Raw genomic sequence first — 27,104 nt, 5'->3', positions numbered from 1 at the left:
CTGCTGGGCCCTTCGACAGAAATCATTCTGACAGTAGAAGGTGATTAACAAACTGCAGCTGAACGTTTCTAGAGGCCAACCCGATCGTCTCGCCCTCGTGGATGGGCATCTTTTCATGAGACTCTCGAGTGCCATGCATCTGCCCTTTTTTCTTTATCTGATTGTCACATAAACTCTTTCTGAAACGAAGCAAATCTTTTTAATCTTTGAATTATTCTTTTGATCATCTTCATTAATTACTCAGACTCTTGAATCATCCTGCACATATCACTTCTCAGTTCACGCAAAGAAGTGATGGAAACTTTTTAGGCTTCAGTCAAGTCACCTTGCATACCTCGCAACATCATGGGCAAGGTCGAGGGCTTGCTCAGATAGATTTTGTTGTAAATCAAACTCTCAATTCGCTAAGAAAAACTATGTTATGCCACTCTTATGCACAAAAATTGAATTGAAAGAAGCACAAAAATTGAAAGAAAGCAGGATATACGACAAAATTGGATAAAATTTAAGAAAAATAGTAATTTTAATCATCCAACTCTTTAATCCTCCAAAAATATCTATAATGAGTATTTATAAGAAAACTAAATGAACCCTAGGTCTATTTTGGATTCGCGATGAATCTATTACATAAAAAGATTCAATTTTACATTAGATCCAAATAGATCTCTATAGACTCGGGTGTTGCTCTGCTTCTGCATCACTGGTCCATTGATTCAGTGAGGAAAAAATACAAAGTCTCTATCAAGAACCAATCCGAACTCAAATCGTTTATAACAGGGTAGGGTTGCACCCAAGCCAGATTATTATCTTAGATGGACCAGCGGCTGAGCTTAAAGGAGCCCATACAGGTCCTAGTAGTCCCCAAATTCATATCCTTTTGGCATACCATCATTAAATCTCATAATTAGCAAACTGGTTTCGATCAAATTTGGCCTTGATCATAGATTCAACATGGCCAATTTAATAAGAATCGACCTTTGAATCATGTTCCAGACGTTGATTTTTTAATCACCAAAAAAGATCTTGTACACATTGAATTCTGGCAATTCATGTATTGGTTATTATACTACATGGACCGAATAAATCACATCTATAAAATCAGGTTTGATCAAAACAACTTGCAACAATGAGATCTTAGTCGTGTTGAATTTGGATATCGAATCCAAATATGACCATAGGGTCTCACATATAACAATACCAAGACACAAAATGTTAGGCTTGTAACTCGTGGAAACCCAAAACATTTTAAATAAAAACTACATGGAAAACAACTATCCAAGGGAAGTGTATTTTTTGAAGCAGATCGTTTTCTCAAATCACTGAATCCCCTTCTCTCATTCTTTTTTTCTCTATTTTCTCCCTCCTCGCTATGCACACCCTGATCCTAAATTTCTAAGATTGGTATCAAAGCTTCATTATCGGTGTGCACAACTTGGTGACTGAATCATTGGTGACTGAATCATAGGTAGTGATCTGCCTTTGGGTATAATCATTGCTTCATAAAGTCACACACAATCACAAACTTAGATCACTTTGGTGATTGCATGAGTGAGTTGATCAAGATCTGTTATCATAAGTATATTCATATTGCAAAGCATACCACAACACATATACTTTAAATTCAGTTATAATCTTATACTTAAATATCTTGGACAACTTAAAACAATAATAAAATCACAAAATATCATGTTAAAGTCATATATCCATGATAAAAATAACATATTAAAGTATGAGAGAAATGACAAAAGCGTGCTATTATAGGTATTAACCAGAATTTGCCTGAAAACGACCTCGAATAGGTCCTTAAAGACCTTGAACCAATTTTGAAAACCCTGTGCCAATCATGAAAAACATGAACCGGTTCAAAAAGACCCTAAACAGGTCTTGGAAAACCCTGAACAGGTCCTGGTAGACCCTGAACCGGTTCAGGAAGACCCTTAACTGGTTTTGCTCTTTTAAAGGGTTAACAAAGTTGGATTCTAGACCTGATCAGACCATCCCATGGATCCAGACCCGGTTCACAAAAATAGACTCTAGACCCGAGCTGGATCCAAGGATCCATACCCAGTCCACCCGACAAACAATTAACTGGATCAGGTTCTGGATTGGACCAAGACCTGATCCAACCAGATACTAGGTCTCGGGTTCAAGTCCGGCTCCTTGATGGGGCCCGGGCATATCGGACACAGACCTGGTCCACCCAAAACCCCAATACTGGGTCTGAGTCGATCTTGGATCAAATCCACCGGGTCAAGGTCAGACCCGGTCCACTTGAAACCCAAGTACTGGATTTGGGTCCTAGGTTGGGTCCATCAGGTCAGCATCAGACCCAGAACCTGAGTTTTGGGTTCGGTTCCTGAACTGGCTCCACCAGGTAAAATTTCACTATAGCTACAGATCTACCGTGAATCCTGCCCCCTACCATGATAAATATTTTTCTTTAGGGTTACACCCCCTCTCATTATCCACCATGACACCCACCACCTCTAGTTGCCACCGGTAGCAGACCACGACTGCTGTCGGCGATGACCGGCCTTTGGCGGCCAGCTGTTGTCGGTCTCAGTCGCCCGTTGACGACTGCAGTGGCGAAACTAAAATCCTACAAAAAAATGATAAAAGGAGGGGGGGGCAAACACCGAACTGAGACCCAATTTTCAGTGACCCTACTCATCGATGGTGACCACCGTCAGCCTCAATAAGGCCTGGACAACGTCAGCTGCCTACCTACAGGCAGTGGGTCATCGGTCGACACCTCCCTCCTTGCCACTGACTTCCCAATCCGAATGGGAGTTCAACAAGGGAGAAGAATCTGCCGACGATTCTCTCTCTCTCTCTCTCTCTTTTATACGCTGGTGGGTAGACGTTGAAGCCTAGACCCAGCTGATCATCGATGGCCAACACTGGCTCAAACTCGGGTGATGTGGACTGGATGGGAAAGGAGAGAAAGAGATGAGAATTTTGGCAAGCATGACATGGATGTTGGCGAACCCACACAAATATGTGTAGCAGAAGCAACATGGTGTGAGCCCTTAACCCAATGTTGGAGTAAAAGGTCGGGAGAGCGGCATTTGCCGAAAGTGGCCATTGTTGATCCGAATGATGCTTTAGTGGAGGTAGGTTGTTGGCGTTCTCTTCAGCCAATTGATGCCTGCGATGAGCTCATGCCGTCAAGTCGATAGGTGAGGACCCTTGAACTCAGAGTTTGAGAAAAACTAAAATCACGTAGCTCTCATCACACTACGGTAGTGATTTATATAGTGAGGTAATTCAGTAGTGGGAGGTTGGATTCGATCCATAGTCCAACAAAGACTCTTCAATTACCGATAATGCAACTATCTAGCTATCTCGTTTGACCCATCTAGGTCTAAGCAAATTGACTCATGGTACCACCAACTTTTTTATACAAGAGGACCTTCATTAAACTGAAGATTTTAAGGGCAAATCTTCACAAACCAACTTTATTTGTATCTTACAAACGTATACTACAATTTAGTAATTGCCTGCCTTTAGCACATTATTGTTTTTATGGGGTACTTCGTACATACAATAGGCAATAGGCATTGGTGCCAACTACTTGAAGCTCACAGATCTTCCTTCTTTGTGTGCAGGCTTCAGTGAGCTCAAGAGAACTGATGTCACAGGAAGGAACAACTTCTCTGCTATCAATCGAATTCCGATAGCCTGCCCATGATCATAACTCTTGAAGCTGAAACAGGCATCGATTAGATCTCCAGTGACGAACAATCTTCTCAGTGTGGAAGCATCTGCACGGCTTAAAGGAAGCCTAGAGGTTGTGCCCTTAAGATACAACTCTGTTTTGAGTGTGGAAGTGTCTCCTTTTGCAACAACCGGGATGCTGCAAATCAAAAGAGCAAGTAAGCAAGCCAATATATATATATATATATATAAACCACAGGCTACTTTAGTGACAAACCTTGTAATATTTTCTGAACAAGAATATAGGCTAGGGAGAAATCTCGGCTAAGACCATGATATATTGAAATTACTACCTATATATCACAAAGATTCGTGGACTCAAGGACATGGGATGCGACCCCAAAGGGGTTAGCATAGTAGGAGCAGTCGGTGTTGGACTCCCATGTGATTGGTGCATCACCAGCAAGAAAACTGAAAGTATATAGTATATACCAAGTGGAATAACTTACTGAAGTTTGATGGCGGGGTCCACTCCTGGTTGGTCACCTGTCTGGAATTCAAGAGGCCTCCACTGTGAGCTGCTCCCATTCTTTGATGAGACATCCCTAGCAAGCTTATCACATGTAACGAGCAGTGAAGACAGTGCTGGAGATGTTTCAACTACTAGGTTGATCAGTTTTGGCTGTTTAATTAGGTCAGCTTGATCACAAAGCGCTGCTTGGTCCAGCCCAGACAGGACCTTCAGTTGCACGCCACGTAGTCCCAAGGGGCTGTTGTTGTAGAAGAGCCTTATCTCTTCCCCTCCATAAGAGGATGTGTCGAGGACTGCATTTACAGAAGGTATGGAAATTTGGTGGGGCTCCAGGAACTCGCTACACCCACTGTAAGGTTCATCATGATCAGCAGTGCCAGGGCCACTTGGGGAGGCCAAATAATTGTCAATGGTCAAACCAACTGGAAGGCTAGACTCCTGCACCAGAGTTGCCATGGGAATTAAAGACGTTATAATATTCACCAACTACATACATATTAAACCGATACTTCATCAATTGAAAGCTCTCTTTCCACTAAAAAAATAAATAATAATAATTAACTTTTTGATTTACAAAATTAATTTCTTGGCCATGGGGCCATCTCTTCTTATTCATGTTTAGCCACGATAGGTATGTGGTTAGGTCTTGTTGGATTTGAATTTGAACAAAAACTTTTGAAGTTGTGTCTTCATCAAATTAGATCTATAATGTCATTAGGGTTAACAGGACGTCACGAGTTTGAAACCATAGAGGGCATGGCCAAAGCTGGGTGTGCAGCTCCCAAAAGGCCAATGGGAATCTCAAAATCACCCTTCCTTTAAGAACCGTGATATTAATTAACTCTAGTTAACAGTCTACCATGGTTAAATGGACTTCTCGAATTACTAAAAGTCATTTTTGGATGTATGTTTTACATGGTGCCCTTCTTTTCTATGAGATTACACGGGCCTGGCCTGGCCTGTCTACCTTTCTCTAGTCCTACTTGCTTAGATGCCTGTGTGCCCAAGCTTAAGTTCTCAAATTCAATCCATCTGTGTGCAACGTTTTTTCATATGCAATGTTATATTTGGCTTGTGCTAGGTTATTTTCAGCCTTTTGATTTGATCTTGGAAAGGGACTTATAATGATGGGAAGTTCTGGGCTCAAAGCCTGGTTAATTTGCAGAATGGGATTAATCTTGCTGCAACTTCTGTTAACCGTATTCGGATATCCATCAAATCAAATCAGTATATATATATATATATATATATATATATATATATGTCTCATATTCAGTAGCAAAAAATCAAAACCATATCTGTACATGATTGTAGTCGATCATTTTAGCTTATTAGATCCGACTAAATGAATGGAGTCAGCTTCAGTCAGATATCGGATAAAATCCGAACATCCCTATAAACCCATGCTTCAAGGAATAAAAGAAACACGAAAACATCCGAATGTCATAGTGTATGAAATTACCAAGAGTAGGACAGTTGCACCATGTTTGACAAGCTGCAAATTCATCCGAATGTCCTCCAAGTTCCTGCGACAATTAAGACATGAAACGGGTCTAGCTAATACGTACCTTTGAAGATCAATTGAAGGTGAGGCTGAACATTTGGATCTGGATCTAATGCATACGCTGGGTTGAGTGAGGGGTACCCCCAGTTGGACCCAGATAAGGATCCAGGTTGGGCTAGTTGACAGGGTTCATATTTGGTCAGATCCACCAAATGTTCTATCTAGTAGAAACCGTCAAATTTTTTTCTTGTAGATATTAGTTTATTTAGTAGAAAAACAAATCTTAGGTTATTTTTTCAAAAATCAACGGCCCACAATGCACTCCCTGGAGTCGAGGGGGTAAGCTCTCTGAGTTTTACGACCGACATGGACAGAGGAGACCGTCAGTACGTCTGGCTGAGCCAGCGTGGCTAGGTCTCCCTGCTTGGAGGCTGTTTCTCCGAGTAAAGAAAAAAAAAAAAAAGGAAGAAGAAGGAAAGAAAATACCGATGCTTTTGCTGTCCAAGCCCAAAATAAGCAGCTAAACTACCCATCTGTAAGGAAAAGACATCAAGCAAATATGATGAGTTATTTAATTAATAAAAATGAACATAGTAAGACTTTACACATTTTTAACACAAGAAAAATATATAGATTTTAAATAACGAAGCAACATAATCATCCTAAGACGTGGGATCAACCTACTTCAGAGTGAACTATATTTCCTGTTTTGGAAACACTAAAGTTTCCATTAAATCCAACAACTAAAAACTCATCCACAATCCATTGGATCATATCGTCTATTGATCATATCTTCAAACTCAATTTAATTTGAAAATCATGGCAAGAATGATGAATTTTAAAGATGGTTGAAATGAAGAGTCTAAGAATATGCTTTATGGCAAGCCAAATTTACCATGAATTTTAACCCCCAATTGAGCTCAATAGATCTTCAAAAAAAGTACTCAGGAATCGGTTATATTGACAAATTGATTGAAGTTTGAGCATATATATATATATATATATATATATATATATATATATATATATATATATATATATATATATATATATATATATATATATATATATGAGAGAGAGAGAGAGAGAGAATTAAATAGGTAATTAAATTTTTTTATCATATTTTAAGAATTATGCATTCATTCCGATTGTAAAATTAGAAAGAAAAAAAATGCCAAGCTAATACATTGAAATTCAGAAAATGAGTGGTGTGGGAAAACGGTTGGCAACTTAGGCTCTCTTTATACTGATTAATATATAGGGCAAAAATTAAAAGCAGCACCAAGTTGTCCCCATGGGTACCACTAACTAGCTCCACCCTTGGCTATACGTCTATACTAGATTATAAACTACATGGCATACCAACCAGGTGTCAATGAGCACAATGAAGGCTCAGACCTACCATAAATTGTTACGATGAAGATGATGATAAAAATAAGAACAATAAAGATTAAAGATTTAGGTGACCCTGTCCTGGTTCGAAGAATGGGCTCATTAAGTGACCCGATCCTCGGCAAGGGTTCCTCATTATAAAAAATAAAAATAAAAAACATGAAAAGGAAGAATTGCCTTCATGTTTCCTGTCTTCATCTCAAACTTCTTCAACAAGTCCATAGAATCAATGATTCCTTTCGGTTCGGGCGCTGTGCGGCCGATCTCCTCAAATGCTTCGCGAATTTGGATACGGATGAACTTGTGCATGTTGTAGCCAACCCAGACCCTTCCTGTAGGATCTCCATTAAATTTTTTGAAGCACTACTAACAATTCAGAAACATCATGGCAAGGAACAATAATCAATTTAAGGCCAGTCCAATATTGTCACCTTGAAGCAAATCAAACACATGGTCTGCAATCTGTTTGAAGGAGGGAGCCCCCAAGAGAGCTGCCCTCATGATCCCTTTACGTTCAAGTGACGTAGGAGGGAGATATGAAGTGTCGGTGGGCCTGACCAGCGTAGAGAAGGTGTAGAGCTCCTCTAGAGTCCTGGGGCACACAAGGATGACCCCAAACTCCAGCAGAGAGTGCTTGCAGTTGGTGCCGAAGGGCCCAGTTGTTTTCAAATTTAACCAAACCATAGCTGCACGATCCATGATATATACTCTCTCTCTCTCTCTCTCTGGGTGTATTGCATGGTGGTGAAAGAGTGAGCTTATATAGATGTTGAGGGGACAAAGGGGAGGGGGAGATTGATTCCTTTTTTAGACAAGGGTTGCATTTGCCTGAAGCAATAAAAGATGTGGTTTGGAAATGAAGCGATACCATTACTAGATGAGATTCAGATCATGTCATTCGTCAAGATCGAAACCGTCGATTTATTTCGTCGATGCGCGCCATGTGGCCGGCCCAGCGGGTCGCTAACGGCGTAACGATGAATTTCGAAAATATTAAAAAAAAAAGGAAACCTAGACGATTGTCTTTTGGGAATCTCTCTCTCTCTCTCTCTCTCTCTCTCTCTCTCTCTCTCTCTCTCTCTCTCTCTCTCTCCCTCCTCTGCAGCATTGCGAATATGGATCTTCAGCAGTATTTCTAGTGTCTCCTTTTTGAATCGACTCTGCTTTTGGAAATCTGTGTCTTTCGTGTTGAGAATGTTGAAAGTTTTTTATTCTCTCGCTCTGGTTATTTTGCTCTCTCTCTCTCTCTCTCTCTCTCTCTTCGATGTTAAGTTGGATGGTTCCATTTCATTTTTTTTTTGTACAGGAACAGGAAGATGGGTGGCCTCTTGGTTTGCCGCCATTAAGTAGTCTGAGCCCATTTCCTTGGATACTTGGGTGACCAGTTCTCCCGCTTGTTCCTCTATCTCTTCTTCATATTCGGATACACAGGTAGGAACATAACTTATATTTTTTTTTTTCTTGTTGGTTATTACAAAATGCAGGTTTTCCTTGATCCTTTTCAAGCTTCTTTGCTTTCTGCCTTTAGTTGTTGTTCTGATCATGGATGGAGAAAAATTAAAAAGAATGCTTTAAAATGTTTAAAGAAATTTAACCCCCTTAAAAAATATTTAAAAAATGAATTGAATCGGCCAACATTGTTTATACCAGTTAATTAAATCTGTTTTTACTCATACCCTGATCACAAGATGAACTGATCAATAGGGAATGTCCCACAATCATGGCTGCAGGCTTGGCCCTGGCATGTACATATTGAAGTTGTGTTATATTTTGTGTTTTTTGGCAATCTTCTAGATTTCAATCCTCCTGATCTTGTTCTGGTCGTCTTTTGGCATCATCTATATTATTCTGTTGGAAGTCATGCAAGTAGGCAGTGTCTAGCTTCCGAAACAGATGATGGTGCTCATCATCATACCTATATAGTTCAGATAAAGTTACTGTACAATCAAAACTTACTTAAATATATTGCTGTGATCTACAAATCTTGTTACATATCGTTGTCTTTATGACAATTAACTTTCATAACACAATATCGCTATCTTTAAGACAATTATTTATGTTATGTATGTAAGAAGAAAGACCGTCAAGGATTCAAGATAGGAGAAAAGCTACAAAGATATGGTGATAAGAGGTCAACGCTGAATGACAGAGAATTAGAGATGACCTCATCTCTACGGGAAGATTCCTAGTTCCTGACAATGCCTAGATTGCTGACGATCTCTACCACCATTCATTCCCTCGGAGTGATCTCGGTCCCAAGACCCTACAAGGAGCAACTGGTGAGTTAAGCTGGCCCAAGATGAAGGTGTTATGGGTTGTGGATCTCACCCATAATTATCTTGAGATGGACAAGGTTGAAGACTTGTCCTGATCCGATGAGTGAAAGGGCTCTAAATTACTCAAGATTGCCCCTACCGTGACATGGTACTATGGCAAGGTGGTTGTTGGGATCAGAGTGACGCAATGGAAGCGTCAAAGCTTGAGTTCGAATCCCAATAAAATCACCATCAACCAGGTCACCTTGAAAGTGCAGTTCATAGTGTTTGGATCAAATTCAATCACTATTTTTTAATCAGGTGGAGGCTAACATCGGATCCATCACCGGCAAAGTGAGCTTTTTCTTCTTGAGACTCACAAATGCAGATGACTCATGTGTTGGAAGGATGCACGTGTGCCGCTTGGTGTTCAAGGTTGAAAGACAATTTGTCAAGCACTGCGAAGGATCCCACCAACGTTGAAGATGGACAACAACCTTCTTAGCAAGCCCTTGCCTAGAGGACTAGGCAATTCTCAAGGGGTAGGGAATGATATAATCTAAATTCTAAAGGACCCAACTTCAGATCCATTGTCCCTGTCAAGCAAAGTGAAACTCAGTGTAGAAGACACAGATCCACACTCATTGGCCCAAATGGATCTAAGTATGATGTACTCAGATCCAAAGTTGTTATACCAATGAATTTGAGTAGATCCAAGCATTACTGTAGAGCCCAATATCGAAGATCCAGTTTGATTTATGGAAGACCCAAATCAAAGTTTTGTGGTCCAATTAATTAATGAGGACCCATTCTCTACAAATCCAGATCCAAGCTCCAACCAGCAGTGAGACCCACCCTTGAGGTGCTACATTAGCATTTGTAACATCCTCATCCATGTATGACATTTGGTATGGGACATTACCTCATTCTGCATTTAGGACCTAGATCTAGTTCAAGGTTGGATGAAGCAGAGCAAGAAAAATCATACCTTTTTTGGGTGAATTAGATCCAGGAAGTAATCAAGAACGAGCCAACTATGTGGGGCTCACTAGAGAAGTCGACCTCCCCCCTTGGGAAGAGCCTTGGTGGATGTAAGAAGGAAGTAAAGAGGGGTGTGAACACCCCAAATTTTTCAAAAAAATATAAAAATTCCCTTTTTTCCCCTAGCCCCATCTTCTGAATAATCAGATCAATTTTTAATCAAAATGTCCATTCCTTTCTCGGATTCACTGGAATCCAGACTCAATTTTCATATCTGACCTAATTTTTGATCCAGATCAGATATCCGGATCCCATTCTGATCCCGGATCTCTTATTCTTCAAAAAATCAAAAAATTCAATTCTTTGTATTTTCTCAGAGGTTTTATCTGGATCCAATCTCAAATTCAAGATCCAATCTCAATTCGAGATCCGAATTCTAAAGTTTTACCAAAAATCTCGTACCCTGAGCCATTTTGAAATCCTAGTTCTGAAATTAACTCTACTTTTCTCAAAAGCCTCATTTTAAAAATTCTTATATCTCAAAATAATTTTTTTCTTGTAAAAATATTTCAAATGCCTCATTTTGGTCCAATTTGTTAAAATCCTCATGTTTTCGGGGTTTTTCTTTCAAAAAAACTTGGAAGAAAAAAATTAGCTTTTAAGATCCCTTTTAACCAAAAACCTCTTTCTTTTTTTAAAACACCCTTTTGCTAAAAACCCCTTTTTGAGAAAACTTTTAAAAAGAGCCTTTTATTGAAAATTTTGAAAAAACCTGAGGAACCCCTTTGAAAAGCCAGTAACGGCCTTCCATTGCAAAAACCGCAGTCTCTCTCTCTCTCTCTCTCTCTCTCTCTCTCGAACCTCTGATCGATCTTCTCTTCCTCTCCCGTTCATCTCCAACAGCCTCCCCTTTCCGATTCTTCTTCTCCCTCTTTAAAAGGGCGCGAAGGGGGAAGCCCTCAGGATCACTTCTTCACCCCTCCACGGCATTTTTCTCGATCCGTCTTCCTTTTCCTCCTCTTCATTACTCCTTCTTCAGCTTCTTCTTATTTCCTTGTCTTTCCCACAAGCGAAAAAGATCAATCATCACTCAGGAGGGACACAGGTGAATACAAAAATAGCAGTATCCAGGAGGAATTCCCCTTTCACCTCTCAATCCAGATTAGTTCACGGTAAACATTGGCTCTCTTCTCTGTTTATTTCATTTCATTCCAATTCATCTGACAAGTAAAGTTTATCTTTCATTGTTTTCCCCTTCAATTTTTTTCTTTTCTTTCTTCTTCGTTATTTCCCTTTTTCTTGTTTTTCTGTCGTTTCTGATCTTGTTAAATTTCTTGTTCATGGCCCCATCAGAGCACTCTTGGTAGCATCGTGTTGCTTGTAGCAACCTCGATCTTCCAATGTGCAATATCAATAGGAATCCTCAGATTTCAACACCTCTCTGTTTCATAATTTGTTTATTTTTCGTTCTATTTATGTTATGAGATTCGATATTTTTATGTAATTTGTTTGATTTTCAATTTCATTTTCCCGCTGATTCAAGGCTACATATCACTTTCCCTTTTGAATTTGGGTTCCCTGTTCGTGTGATGTTCCCTTCTTTTAATATCAGATTTCTTGTTTTACGTTGTTTATTGTCGTAGTTTCATTTTTTTTCATTCATTACCCCAATTAGGCATACGCATTATCACCCAATTAAACAACAGATCTGCAAGCTTGCTAGCTTCAGATCTGTGTTGAAATCACATTCCACGATGAACCCTCCACCCCCCCTTGAAGATGTGATGGAGGCAAGCGGGATCCTGGCTCAAGAATGTTGGGTTCCGTGGGAATACACATTCCTGTGCACACGAGTTATAATCGTTTGTACAAACCTGTGCATCACCCCCGCTAGCAACCTCGATCTTCCAATGTGCAATATCAATAGGAATCCTCGGATTTCAACACCTCTCTGTTTCATAATTTGTTTATTTTTCGTTCTATTTATGTTATGAGATTCAATATTTTTATGTAATTTGTTTGATTTTCAATTTCATTTTCCCGCTGATTCAAGGCTACATATCACTTTACCTTTTGAATTTGGGTTCCCTGTTCGTGTGATGTTCCCTTCTTTTAATATCAGATTTCTTGTTTTACGTTGTTTATTGTCGTAGTTTCATTTTTTTTTCATTCATTACCCCAATTAGGCATACGCATTATCACCCAATTAAACAACAGATCTGCAAGCTTGCTAGCTTCAGATCTGTGTTGAAATCACATTCCACGATGAACCCTCCACCCCCCCTTGAAGATGTGATGGAGGCAAGCGGGATCCTGGCTCAAGAATGTTGGGTTCCGTGGGAATACACATTCCTGTGCACACGAGTTATAATCGTTTGTACAAACCTGTGCATCACCCCCGCTAGCAACCTCGATCTTCCAATGTGCAATATCAATAGGAATCCTCGGATTTCAACACCTCTCTGTTTCATAATTTGTTTATTTTTCGTTCTATTTATGTTATGAGATTCAATATTTTTATGTAATTTGTTTGATTTTCAATTTCATTTTCCCGCTGATTCAAGGCTACATATCACTTTCCCTTTTGAATTTGGGTTCCCTGTTCGTGTGATGTTCCCTTCTTTTAATATCAGTTTTCTTGTTTTACGTTGTTTATTGTCGTAGTTTCATTTTTTTTCATTCATTACCCCAATTAGGCATACGCATTATCACCCAATTAAACAACAGATCTGCAAGCTTGCTAGCTTCAGATCTGTGTTGAAATCACATTCCACGATGAACCCTCCACCCCCCCTTGAAGATGTGATGGAGGCAAGCGGGATCCTGGCTCAAGAATGTTGGGTTCCGTGGGAATACACTTTCCTGTGCACACGAGTTATAATCGTTTGTACAAACCTGTGCATCACCCCCGCTAGCAACCTCGATCTTCCAATGTGCAATATCAATAGGAATCCTCGGATTCCAACACCTCTCTGTTTCATAATTTGTTTATTTTTCGTTCTATTTATGTTATGAGATTCGATATTTTTATGTAATTTGTTTGATTTTCAATTTCATTCTCTCGCTGATTCAAGGCTTCATATCACTTTCCCTTTCGAATTTAGGTTCCCTGTTCGTGTGATGTTCCCTTCTTTTAATATCAGATTTCTTGTTTTATGTTGTTTACCGTCATAGTTTCATTTTTTTTCATTCATTACCCCAATTAGGCATACGCATTATCACCTGATTAAACAACATATCTGCAAGCTTGCTAGCTTCAGATCTGTGTTGAAATCACATTCCACGATGAACCCTCCACCTCCCTTGAAGATGTGATGGAGGCGAGCGGGATCCTGGCTCAAGAATGTTGGGTTTCGTGGGAATACACATTCCTGTGCACACGAGTTATAATTGTTTCTACAAACCTGTGCATCACCCCTGCTAGCAACCTCGATCTTCCAATGTGCAATATCAATAGGAATCCTCAGATTTCAACACCTCTCTGTTTCATAATTTGTTTATTTTTCGTTCTATTTATGTTATGAGATTCAATATTTTTATGTAATTTGTTTGATTTTCAATTTCATTTTCCCGCTGATTCAAGGCTACATATCACTTTCCCTTTTGAATTTGGATTCCCTGTTCGTGTGATGTTCCCTTCTTTTAATATCAGATTTCTTGTTTTACGTTGTTTATTTTCGTAGTTTCATTTTTTTTCATTCATTACCCCAATTAGGCATACGCATTATCACCCCATTAAACAACAGATCTGCAAGCTTGCTAGCTTCAGATCTGTGTTGAAATCACATTCCACGATGAACCCTCCACCCCCCCTTGAAGATGTGATGGAGGCAAGCGGGATCCTGGCTCAAGAATGTTGGGTTCCGTGGGAATACACATTCCTGTGCACACGAGTTATAATCGTTTGTACAAACCTGTGCATCACCCCCGCTAGCAACCTCGATCTTCCAATGTGCAATATCAATAGGAATCCTCGGATTTCAACACCTCTCTGTTTCATAATTTGTTTATTTTTCGTTCTATTTATGTTATGAGATTCAATATTTTTATGTAATTTGTTTGATTTTCAATTTCATTTTCCCGCTGATTCAAGGCTACATATCACTTTACCTTTTGAATTTGGGTTCCCTGTTCGTGTGATGTTCCCTTCTTTTAATATCAGATTTCTTGTTTTACGTTGTTTATTGTCGTAGTTTCATTTTTTTTCATTCATTGCCCCAATTAGGCATACGCATTATCACCCGATTAAACAACAGATCTGCAAGCTTGCTAGCTTCAGATCTGTGTTGAAATCACATTCCACGATGAACCCTCCACCCCCCCTTGAAGATGTGATGGAGGCAAGCGGGATCCTGGCTCAAGAATGTTGGGTTCCGTGGGAATACACATTCCTGTGCACACGAGTTATAATCGTTTGTACAAACCTGTGCATCACCCCCGCTAGCAACCTCGATCTTCCAATGTGCAATATCAATAGGAATCCTCGGATTTCAACACCTCTCTGTTTCATAATTTGTTTATTTTTCGTTCTATTTATGTTATGAGATTCAATATTTTTATGTAATTTGTTTGATTTTCAATTTCATTTTCCCGCTGATTCAAGGCTACATATCACTTTCCCTTTTGAATTTGAGTTCCCTGTTCGTGTGATGTTCCCTTCTTTTAATATCAGATTTCTTGTTTTACGTTGTTTATTGTCGTAGTTTCATTTTTTTTCATTCATTACCCCAATTAGGCATACGCATTATCACCCAATTAAACAACAGATCTGCAAGCTTGCTAGCTTCAGATCTGTGTTGAAATCACATTCCACGATGAATCCTCCACCCCCCCTTTAAGATGTGATGGAGGCAAGCGGGATCCTGGCTCAAGAATGTTGGGTTCCGTGGGAATACACATTCCTGTGCACACGAGTTATAATCGTTTGTACAAACCTGTGCATCACCCCTGCTAGCAACCTCGATCTTCCAATGTGCAATATCAATAGGAATCCTCAGATTTCAACACCTCTCTGTTTCATAATTTGTTTATTTTTCGTTCTATTTATGTTATGAGATTCAATATTTTTATGTAATTTGTTTGATTTTCAATTTCATTTTCCCGCTGATTCAAGGCTACATATCACTTTCCCTTTTGAATTTGGGTTCCCTGTTCGTGTGATGTTCCCTTCTTTTAATATCAGATTTCTTGTTTTACGTTGTTTATTTTCGTAGTTTCATTTTTTTCATTCATTACCCCAATTAGGCATACGCATTATCACCCAATTAAACAACAGATCTGCAAGCTTGCTAGCTTCAGATCTGTGTTGAAATCACATTCCACGATGAACCCTCCACCCCCCCTTGAAGATGTGATGGAGGCAAGCGGGATCCTGGCTCAAGAATGTTGGGTTCCGTGGGAATACACATTCCTGTGCACACGAGTTATAATCGTTTGTACAAACCTGTGCATCACCCCCGCTAGCAACCTCGATCTTCCAATGTGCAATATCAATAGGAATCCTCGGATTTCAACACCTCTCTGTTTCATAATTTGTTTATTTTTCGTTCTATTTATGTTATGAGATTCAATATTTTTATGTAATTTGTTTGATTTTCAATTTCATTTTCCCGCTGATTCAAGGCTACATATCACTTTCCCTTTTGAATTTGGGTTCCCTGTTCGTGTGATGTTCCCTTCTTTTAATATCAGTTTTCTTGTTTTACGTTGTTTATTGTCGTAGTTTCATTTTTTTTCATTCATTACCCCAATTAGGCATACGCATTATCACCCAATTAAACAACAGATCTGCAAGCTTGCTAGCTTCAGATCTGTGTTGAAATCACATTCCACGATGAACCCTCCACCCCCCCTTGAAGATGTGATGGAGGCAAGCGGGATCCTGGCTCAAGAATGTTGGGTTCCGTGGGAATACACTTTCCTGTGCACACGAGTTATAATCGTTTGTACAAACCTGTGCATCACCCCCGCTAGCAACCTCGATCTTCCAATGTGCAATATCAATAGGAATCCTCGGATTCCAACACCTCTCTGTTTCATAATTTGTTTATTTTTCGTTCTATTTATGTTATGAGATTCGATATTTTTATGTAATTTGTTTGATTTTCAATTTCATTCTCTCGCTGATTCAAGGCTTCATATCACTTTCCCTTTCGAATTTAGGTTCCCTGTTCGTGTGATGTTCCCTTCTTTTAATATCAGATTTCTTGTTTTATGTTGTTTACCGTCATAGTTTCATTTTTTTTCATTCATTACCCCAATTAGGCATACGCATTATCACCTGATTAAACAACATATCTGCAAGCTTGCTAGCTTCAGATCTGTGTTGAAATCACATTCCACGATGAACCCTCCACCTCCCTTGAAGATGTGATGGAGGCGAGCGGGATCCTCGCTAAAGAATGTTGGGTTTCGTGGGAATACACATTCCTGTGCACACGAGTTATAATTGTTTCTACAAACCTGTGCATCACCCCCGCTACGGTTATCCATTTTAGTACATAGCATCACTATTGGGGTATAGCTCTGTTCACCCATCTCCGTGTGCATCCTTAATTCTTCTTCTAAAGATATGTTAGTGTCATTTTTTAGAAGTAATTTGAGCTTGGTGTTACCTTCAGATGTGTTGATTCATTATCCTAGTGTTAACATCCATTAGATCAATGACATCTACCATTTTGACATGTCCTTCATATCACACCGTTGTCTCTTTTTCATAGCACCCTTCATTCACTTTGCCGTATCTCTTTTCCCTTCCTCCCATTAGTACCAATCTAATTCGTTGATCGTCATACTTTCCATAGCATAGAGCATCATTCCTTTTAGCTTCACTATTTGTTATTACATTTGCATATCGTCTGGATTTAATCTCTGCATTTCAAACAATCATTCGGCTTCATTAGTCTGCCCAATACCATTAATTTGATGTACATCATCGGTTTGCACCAATTTCCTTAAGTTATACATATTTCTCTATAAATTTGATTTGCGTATCATCACGACATTCATATATCATCATCTCATCTGCTTTATGATCGTGTCTCACGGTATCCATGAAGATTTTGAGACATGATTCACCTTGCCTCTTGCTTTACTTTAGCTTATCTTCTTGTCCTCTGCATTCGCCCTGATTGTTTGGATAACCTACTGTATGCTAGTTTCCTGTTTACATCAGATTTTTTTACCTTCCTTGAATTAACTCTGCATTATGTCACCATTTTTTTTATTAGCCTTTTGATTCTGGTTTTCTATTTTTATTGTCTTTCGATCTTGATTATTTGTTTGTGTTTTGATTTCTCTTTTGCATCTTGATTTCCTGTGTTTATTTTGATTCTTGATTGACATTTGATTTCCCATTCCAGTTTGGTTATTGCATAATATCTACTTAACTTGCGTCTGCATTCATGTTACTAACTGATATCATTCTGCTAGAAACATTCCATAAGATCCATGCTATTCCAGCTCCTTGCATTACATTAGCGTACATTTCATGTCACCATTTGTCTCCTGTTTTGGTTATTATACTTTTATGAAGAGCATTGCATAGCCTGTTCAGATTTCACCATGAATCGAATGTAATTCATGGTGAGATCTGTTGTAAGCTCCTTGTGCATTTGGTCCTCTGCGAAATCAGAACAAACCCAACACTCATCGCATGAGACCCGCTGTGAAATCAGCTGAATGCGTTAAGAAGATTAAGCTCCTGAGTCGATTTCATCAGAGATCTCTATATTCACTATGAAATATTAGTCACTCGGTGGATATACCCTGTGATCAGCTAGAAGGCTAATATGAATTCAGTTGTTGCATCTATCCGACAATTTTTCCCATTGTATTGCTACATCCAACATGACTTAACCAATAATCCTTGCGTCAAAGCAACCAGTTGGTTTGTTGTTTCTTCGTGCAGACACAGTTGTAAAATCTAAGCAGATGATTTCCCTCAACATAATTCGTCAATCCAAAGTTTGGATTCTGAGATAAAATCTTAGGTTACATCAGTAAAGGAAGTGTCGAGGGGATGGAGGGAAGGAGACCAGAGCATGATCCACCGTGGGATTCTCTACTGCTTGATTTACTCAACCGGTGTCATGGGAACCTCTGAGAACAGGCATGGATTGATCATGTATGATCTCACAAGTAGATCTGCCCATGTATCTTTGATATGAAATCTGGTTCTGGTGCCTTGTTCTTTAACTTGTGGAAGGCTGATGAATCTCAAGGATAAGTTGGTGATGGTTGGCAGGATTGGTAAACAAGATAGATCTGATACAATGAAGAGGGATCGGGATCTGGATACTAAGCAGGAACCAACGATCTTATCTATCTCCAGAGTTATGTTATCACCAACCTCTTTAGCCACACTCTGCACTGGGCTTCAACCGCTTAACCACCTGCTGCATCTGCGCATCATCACCTTCAGACTGCCCCACTCCATGCCCCACACCATTGCCATATATATTCAATTCTCACTTACACTACTGCAATCATATTCTATCACTCAGCATCAGCCATAACCTGCAAAGCTTTTCGGATTAGTATAGACTTTTGTGGCACTATATATATATATATATATACCTAGATGGGTAATGCATGTTGTTCCTATCCCTTTAGGACTGGGAGATGCAGCATACCAGAACCTAAGTAGTGATGAGATTCTCATTATACTACCAGCAATTTTTTCCATCATGAGTTGAATTGTAGAGACATTTCAAAGTTCTGATTTGATTCTCTATCACCTTTTAATTTTATTTTATCCTTCATTGTTATTCCTTAGCCTACGTAAATTGCCTCATATTCAATAATTCTGAATGTTCTTCAAAAATAGTGTAGTTTTAATCCTCAATCCAGTTATAAGGCTAAATCCTTACAGAGGAAATACTTTGCTGTCAGAGTTGATCAAGGAAGGATCCAGGGATGCCTCGATGCAGAAATTTTCTTCTAACTGGTTGTTTTGTGAAAAACTCTGAATCTGGTTATCCAGACTTTCAGCTAGTTTGATGTACCCAGTGGAGTTCAGGTCAGCTAATCTTCGCAGTCTCAAGATGATTGCCTCAACAACCACCTTTACCAGTCTGTCAGCGGCTGATTCATGACCAACCATTGATTAATCTCATATTCAGATTTGAGACTGACACGTCTTTGGTTTTGCAGGAATAACCTCACTGTCATACCCAGCGTCCTCTCATCTGTGTATTGCCCAGCAGTTTGAGTAACTCTGATAACCAGTGTTATCATCTTCCAGTAAGGTATGTTTTACAACTATATCTCCACATCTGTGCTAAGGATTTTTACTAAATACTGTTGAGGGCCTTAGAAAATAACAACTGAATGTCACTGACCAATCTGGAATCCTCATCACCGATTCCCAGCAGATAGCTAACCCCCAACTGGGTGCTATTGATCAACTAAATTAGTTTTCCATTTGATGCTCTTGACTGAAAATTGTGAAATTAACACAGTTTTACAGTGGAATTTCATTGCAAATTCACTTTTCATCTCCAAGAGTCGTGTAAGAGTCTGTCGGATGCATGTCAGGATTTAGCAAGGACCGAGTCATAACACTGAGATTATGTTAGCAGTATATTAGCATGGGTGTGTTAGCAATATGTTAGCATTAGATGAATTAGCTTTGGTATATGAGTTAATGCACATTGCTCAGGTAGTATGTATAAGGAGTCAGTCAGTGAGTTAGCATAGACTGTGTTAGTATATGGGTAGTTAGTACGCGCATCAGTGTACGGTAGTCTCTTAAACAGAAAACATGAGTCATTGGATCTAAGTTAACAATACACGGGTTAGCAGGATGAGAGTCAACGTTACATGAGTAGGGTGGTATATTAAACAACAAAATAGTGGGCCAATAGTGTGAATCAACATGTATGCATCATATGGGTCAGCAGTCTGAATGTATATTAGCAGTAGTCAGATGAGTCATATTGTATAGTAGGGTAATGACAATATTAAACACGCTGGCAGTCTATGTGGTTAGTATACATTGTCCATTCAGATCAGAGTATCATGTGGTTAGCAGTATATGAGTGCATATAATTCACATTGTATTGTCATAATGTGTGAAGTAGTGTATTATAGGTACTATTTTACATTTAATTTTTATACCCAAACCTTATAATTGAGCTTAACTGTTGGGGTACATCTGAGCTTTTATTGTGTTCTTGCTTATTGTCAAATAATGATCCTCAATGGCCTGTCACTCTCATTAATTGCCATAAGTGTTTTACTTTTTCTTAATATCTTCCTTAATGCTTCTTGCCTAGCATCTATAGTAGCAGCCTCAGTATTTGGTAGCATATATCAAGTGCCGGTTTTTTGTCTATGTTTAGCCCCTTTTACATTCACTTAGCATGCTTTTACATTTTTACATGCATTATAAACATGCATTTTTCCCCATTAAACACATGCATCCATTTCCCATAGGCACCAATACTTCAAATTTCATTAAGCCTTCCTTATTCAAGATAAATATCATAAATAGGCATAAGCATAAGAATCATGGAGTTTGTTTCATCATTAGTTTAGTGTGCATCTCAAACATTCATTCCACCTTCTTGCATCTCAAATGCGATGAGATGTCTCTCTTTTACATGCATCATTCACCTTGTGTTAACTCAAATTTTACGGAAAATACACGGAAAATGTTGTTTCCTTCTGTAGCTTAGAAGTTCTAATTTTCATTTCAATGTCAGAAGATGTAATAGTTAGACTATAATGAGAATTTTACATTTCAAGCACTAGATTAGAATGTATGAGCATGTATATATCTTAGAAATTGCTTATTTTCATATCATTTTCTCATTTATTGCAAAATTTCACAAATGGGAATACGAATGACACGTGCATCATTTTATAAAAGGTGATTAAATCCTAAGTTGATGATTTGCATCAATGGCTATAGTCAAGGTGTGAACAAAACTTAGGATTTTCATCTTTTATAAAATAACACTGGATCCACACTGCATCCCTTTTAAAAAATCATCATATTTTTTTTTTAAATATTTTCTTCCTTTATCAGAGTTTAACTTAAAATTAGCTCAAAATATATATCAATGGCCATAGTCAGGATATATTGAGAGTTAATTTCATTTTAAACTCTATAAAGGCACTAAAATGTGTTTTATTCTTCACTTGAATCTAAATACGATTATTATATAATACATTTTATGACCATAGTCAGAAATGTATTATATTTTTAATCTTATTTTAATTCATTTAAAGAATGAAATACGCTTTTCAAAATCCAATTTTAAATTTTTTTAATCCATTCATCATCTAGGATAGAATTACATCATATTTTCAAAATTCTTTTTCAAAATCCAAGTGATTTTGAGAGTATTTTCAAATATCCTCTTCATTTCTCAAATCGATCTTCAATTTCTATTTCAATTCATCTTTCTATCTCATTTCGAAATTCAAAATTCAATTTCAAGGTCTCATTTGACTTTGAAAATTCAAATTCACTCCTATATTCCAAATTCAATCCAAATCCAATTTCAAAGTTCAATTTAACTTTGAAAATTTCAAATTCATTTTCATTTCCAGGATTCAATTCCAAATTCAATTTAGCATTTCAGATCAAGTTTCAAAGTTCAATTTAACTTTGAAAAATTCAAATTCATTTTCATTTCCAGGATTCAATTTCAAATTCAATTTAGCATTTCAGATCAAGTTCAAAGTTCAATTTAACTTTGAAATTCCCGATTCATCTTCTGATTTCAAAACTCAAGCTTTAAATCAAGTTTATCCTTTATTTTTTCAAAATCTCCAAAGTTCTATCTAAAGATTGAGTATTGATTCTCAATTCAAAATCAAGTTTTTGAGATTGATTTTGAATCTCAAAATTCGATTTTTCCTAAGTTTAAATCCCATTATTAAATTCTATATGGGTTTCCAAAACCCAGATCCATCTTTAAAGTCCCATTTGGATTTTCAAAATCCAATTTCATCTTAGATTCTAGATTTAGAACCCAATTCCACCTTGGATTGAGATTTTCAAATCCAAGTCCATCTAGGATTCCAGATTTCAGGATCCAATTCCATTTAGGATTCCAGACTTCGGATCCAATTTCATTTAAGATTCCAAATTTTGGATCAAATTCCATCTAGGATTCCAGATTTTAGATCCAATTCTATTTTCAAATCTCATCTAGATTTCTTAAATCTCATCCAACTTTCATTCTGATTTCAAACTTTAAATCTAGAATTCCACTCTATTTTCAAATTTCATCTTGACTTTCAATTCTAAAACTCCATTTTTGAAATCCATATTCAACTTTCAATTTCTTCTTCAAATTCAGGTTCATCTCAATCTTTGATTATTTCAAAACTCAAGATCTATTCTAAATCTTAAGTTAGAAAATCTAACTTCTCCAAGTCCATCTTCAACTTTCAAAAACCATTTCTTCATCATATTCTTAAATTTATTTCAAGATCATTTGGAAAATCCCAAAAATTTCTAAATTATTTTTTTTCAAAAGCATACATCTTTGCATTTACATTGCACAAGTATGATTCTTTGTGCATCCTTAGACTTAGAATAAATTCTTAGATAATATTTTAGCAAAGCAAAAGACATAAATTCGATCCTTGGTTCGATTACCCCTGGTAAAGGTGCTAGGAACGGTCGAACCTCGTACCGACGAGCAAACCCCGTCTCTCCCTTTTTCCCGCAAATATTTCAAAACGGAGGCAGTAATTTTTCAAAATCTCTTTAAAAATAAGGGTCAAGTGAGACATTCGCAAAAGAGTTCCTCTCACTCTTCTTTTATTTTCTCTTCCTCCTTCAAAAAGGGGAAATAGAGGTTAGAAAGGAAAAAGAGGAGGAAAATAGAGAAAGATACAAGAGGAAAAATTTTGCGATGATCACAAGGGGCTGAGAATTAGTGTTCTTAATTTTGGCTAAGTTCAGATGATCTTACCTATTCTTTTTTTTTTTTGAAAGGCAAGCTGGGGTTAGGAGGACCCCTACCAAAAAAACAACCACCATGTATGGCAGAGGGATTCGATCTTGGGGCTTCAGCTTGACACATGACCCTGCTTACCACATTGGATACCACCTCGGTGGTAAGGTCTTACCTATTCTTGGGTAAGGGTTTGAGAGGTGTTGTTGAGAACTTGTGGAGAGACATGAATACCTCCTCTATTTCCTATATATACCCCCTTGTAAGGGGAAGCGGATCAGGTCATGCTGAACATGAGCGTTTTTTCTCATGCTGACATTGTGGCCATCCGATTTGCATTTTAAAAAGCTCAAAAGTCAACAAAACCACGTGGCTTTCATCCAAAATGCAAACAGATGGCCACGATGTCAGCATGAGCAAAAACGCTCATGTTCAGCATGACCTGATTCGCTTCCCTTGTAAGGAGCTTTGATAACCAAGAAATGATAATTGAACTTTTGCCTCTCCCTGTCTCAAAAAGGTTGTGGCCGAACCTTTGTTGCACCATCTTGCATCCATATATACAATCATTTGCTCCATCAAACCTATAACAAGAACTACCTCTAAGTCCTAGTAAGTCAAACCTACCTTAGCCTCGGCCCCAAAACCACGTTTGTAACCTTTAGACTCAAACAACTTGTAAAACACAACCCATTCTGCATGTTAATTATAGAAACAGACCCGATTTGCAAACCTTGTATCTCCCTGACCAAACCTCATCTACCTCTCAAATTTTAACACTAATGCTCCTATGTGTCCCCAAGTTACCTTTCAAAAACAAGCCTTTCAGTAGTGAGATATTAATTTTCTATTGGAATCTATCTTTACCTATGTGCCATTCATAAATAACCCGATTGATTTACAATACCTGATGCTCCATTCATAAATAATTTTCTGCGTTATTTTGGTTGTCTCGCTAATTCAGTTATTTTTGTCATTGTTTTTGTTTGTAGATGGGAGTTGAAACCTACATTACACGATGATGCACTTTCGGTTCTGGGTTCCAAGTGCTTATGCCGGAATTGGATGGGTGACATGAGCAATGGAAGTGAAAGCTTGGATAATGATCTCAATGCAGCCCTTATGCTGCAGGATCTCTCAAAAACAAGAACACTAAGTATAGATACATATATCTGACTCCCAACGTGGGTCGACTAGCAGGTGTAGCTTTCTTTAATCCCTTAAATATGGACGAGCCCATGCCACTAAATCTTGCTCCCTACTTGGCCGCTTCTTGTCCACTGATCTTCGACCGGTTAGGATCTCCACCAACACAACACCAAAACTGTAAACATCTTCTTTGACGTCAAACGCCCTGAACAATCACAAAAATTGCAGAGAAAAAACTAGCTTAACCATTATACAACTCTAATAAAAAAACCATTATACAACTCAAAAAGGAAAATTTTCATCTACGTGATTGACAAGAGAGGCATCCATGAACATGAATTCAAGCAACATGCCATCCAAAGAAGTTTTTTCACATGCAAAACTTGTCACTAAAACAAAAAAAATGAGATTCATGAAAAGAACAAGCACCCGTGATTCTTACAAGGGTTTCCCTTCCAGACAAATCTGTTACATGCTGCAAAATACAGTTCCAATAAATTCATACGAGTATGAGCAAGTAAAAACGATATACCTTAAAGCAGCAAAATTCGTGTTTTACAAACTTGAAAGGACAGCAAACTGTGAAAAATATCCAGATATACAAACTTCAAGATTTCAATCAATAGATGGGCCCAGGCCCATGCTTTGGAGAATGAAGGTAAAGGAACTAATCACCGTTGGAGGCAAAGATATGAGCCACCCTCACGAACATTGGCTCCTAGTGTCACATGAAAGATTGCTAATTACATGATCAGCATTGAAGAAGAGTTTTCATTTTGAGATGGGAGGACAAAGGGCCGCAGTGTTCGAAGTTCCTCGAGTTCAAGGGGCTGTGGACAAAAGTAAAAAATGGCCTTTTTCTTAAATTACATCTTTATGGCTCTAGTCACCATGTTAATTTATATAACAAGTTTAAGTTGCCTTTGTATTGAATCTATCTGTTACTCTTGTTCAAAAAAAACAACTTACAGAACAGAAGCATACTTTGTTTTCTCGTGTCTTTTTATGGGACTTCTTGTCACCATACCGGAGTAGTTTTTATCTTGTTTAAAAAAAAAGAGAAACAAAATAAAAACATACTTTTTACTCTATTTCTATGTCATTCAGCGTTGACCTCTTGTCACCATATCTTTGTAGCTTTTCTCCTATCTTGAATCTCTGACGCTCTTTCTTCTTACATAACAGACATAATTGTCTTAAAGATAGCGATATTGTGTTATGAAAGTTAATTGTCATAAAGACAACGATATGTAACATGATTTGTAGAAGCAATATATTTAAGTAAGTTTTGATTGTGCAGTAACTGATGGATGGTGCAGCAGAGGCACGCAGCAGCAACAGAAGAAACAAGAGTAGTTCGAGCAAGAGAGGAAGAAGAAAAAAGGTTAGGGTTTTTAAGGCTTGCTTCGAGAGGCTTTCTGGTGTGTTGTTCACACACTCGACTGTTGAGCATGTCCCCATTTTATAACTTGCATCTCTCGGGTTTTCTTTGGCTCAGCTTTGCAGATAAGCTCACCGAGATTGTTGGAACGGGCAAAAAACAAAAACGATTTTATAAAGGTTTATTTGAAATTGGTTTTGATAACTGCCCAAGCATATCCACGAACGGGCCCTTGTTCGTGGATATGCCAAGATGTGCGGATAATGGTCACACATCCCAACATCTCCCACTTAGCCATATATCTGTCGGACTTGCTTTCACTATTGTGGGCTTTTCATGCAATGATTATGAATTTTTCATAAGGATTTGTCTCGTAATCATAGGTATCTTAATCCCATATGTGCCACATGTTTTGTAAACAGATCCTCAGGGATCCCTTTCGTGAGAGGATTTGCTACCATGTCTTATGATGGTAGATAATCAACGTTTATCTCATTTCGTTCAATCATATCATGTATATAGTGGTATTTTATCATTATATGCTTACTTTTAGAGCTATCTGCTCTACTCTTCGTTAGAGAGATAACAACTTGGTTGTCACAAAAAAGGTGTACTGGTTCAAATACAAGATCTAGTTTTAAATCACAGATGAACCTTCTAATTCACACTACAAAGGTTGTGGCTGCATTACATGCAATATACTCAGCTCCCTGAGTATGCAGGGCCACACAACCTTGCTTTTTACACGACCAGGCTACTGCACCTCCTCCAAACAGGAAGATATAGCCAGAGGTAGACTTGTTGTGATCTTTGCATCCTGCAAAGTCAGCATCTGAGTACCCAATCAAATCAAGTTTGTTAGATTGAAAACTCAACTGTAATCCTTTTGAGCCTTTTAAATATTGATTTTTTTTATAGCCTGCCAGTGAGGCCAACCAGGATTACTTTGATATCTTCTAACAAGACCTACTGCAAAACTTATATCAGGTCTTATACAGAGCATAACGTACATTAAGCTTCCAACAGCCTGAGCATAAGGCACATCTAGTCTTTGTTGGTTTTCTCCTAAACAATCACTTTTACTTAAGTTCACCCCTTTAGCAATCGGAGTCCCAATGGGTTTCGAGTCATGCATTCTATATTTCTTCAAAATATAGTCAATATATCTTTCTTGACTCAAGCTGAGAATTTTTTATTCTCAATTTCTGGTAATTTTGATTCCCAAAATATATGAAGCTTCACCCATATCTTTGATTTTAAAGTTGGTATACAACCAACTCTTTGTGTTGACTATCATATTATTATCATTTTCAGTCAACAATATATCATCAACATA

General features: G+C 38.1%; 1 protein-coding gene across 1 annotated transcript; it reads right to left on the bottom strand.

Moving 5' to 3' along the window:
* Positions 1-3,570: 3,570 nt before the first annotated feature.
* Positions 3,571-7,769, bottom strand: LOC149818850 (protein NEN1-like). Its single transcript, XM_089986302.1, has 4 exons — positions 7,517-7,769; positions 7,263-7,417; positions 4,167-4,627; positions 3,571-3,856 (listed from the first exon to the last, which is right to left on the bottom strand). Exons 1-4 carry the CDS (start codon positions 7,767-7,769, stop codon positions 3,571-3,573), a joined length of 1,155 nt encoding a protein of 384 aa, XP_089842428.1.
* Between the last annotated feature and the right edge of the window lie 19,335 nt (positions 7,770-27,104).

The sequence above is a fragment of the Nuphar pumila genome, chromosome 13, assembly GCF_984573655.1.
Source record: "Nuphar pumila chromosome 13, dmNupPumi1.hap1.1, whole genome shotgun sequence".
Lineage (NCBI taxonomy): Eukaryota > Viridiplantae > Streptophyta > Magnoliopsida > Nymphaeales > Nymphaeaceae > Nuphar > Nuphar pumila.
The sequence above is the reverse complement of the archived record's forward strand: the minus strand, read 5'-3'. Positions and strand labels throughout refer to the sequence as shown.

What these genes read in the sequence shown, in the direction of transcription:
- LOC149818850 (XM_089986302.1), bottom strand. Translation starts at nt 7,769, where the DNA reads ATGGTTTGGTTAAATTTGAAAACAACTGGGCCCTTCGGCACCAACTGC. An exon ending in TGTGTTTGATTTGCTTCAAG is followed by an intron (nt 7,418 to 7,516) that starts GTGACAATATTG and finishes GAGATCCTACAG; the next exon opens with GAAGGGTCTGGGTTGGCTAC. An exon ending in TGAAGACAGGAAACATGAAG is followed by an intron (nt 4,628 to 7,262) that starts GCAATTCTTCCT and finishes ACTCTGGTGCAG; the next exon opens with GAGTCTAGCCTTCCAGTTGG.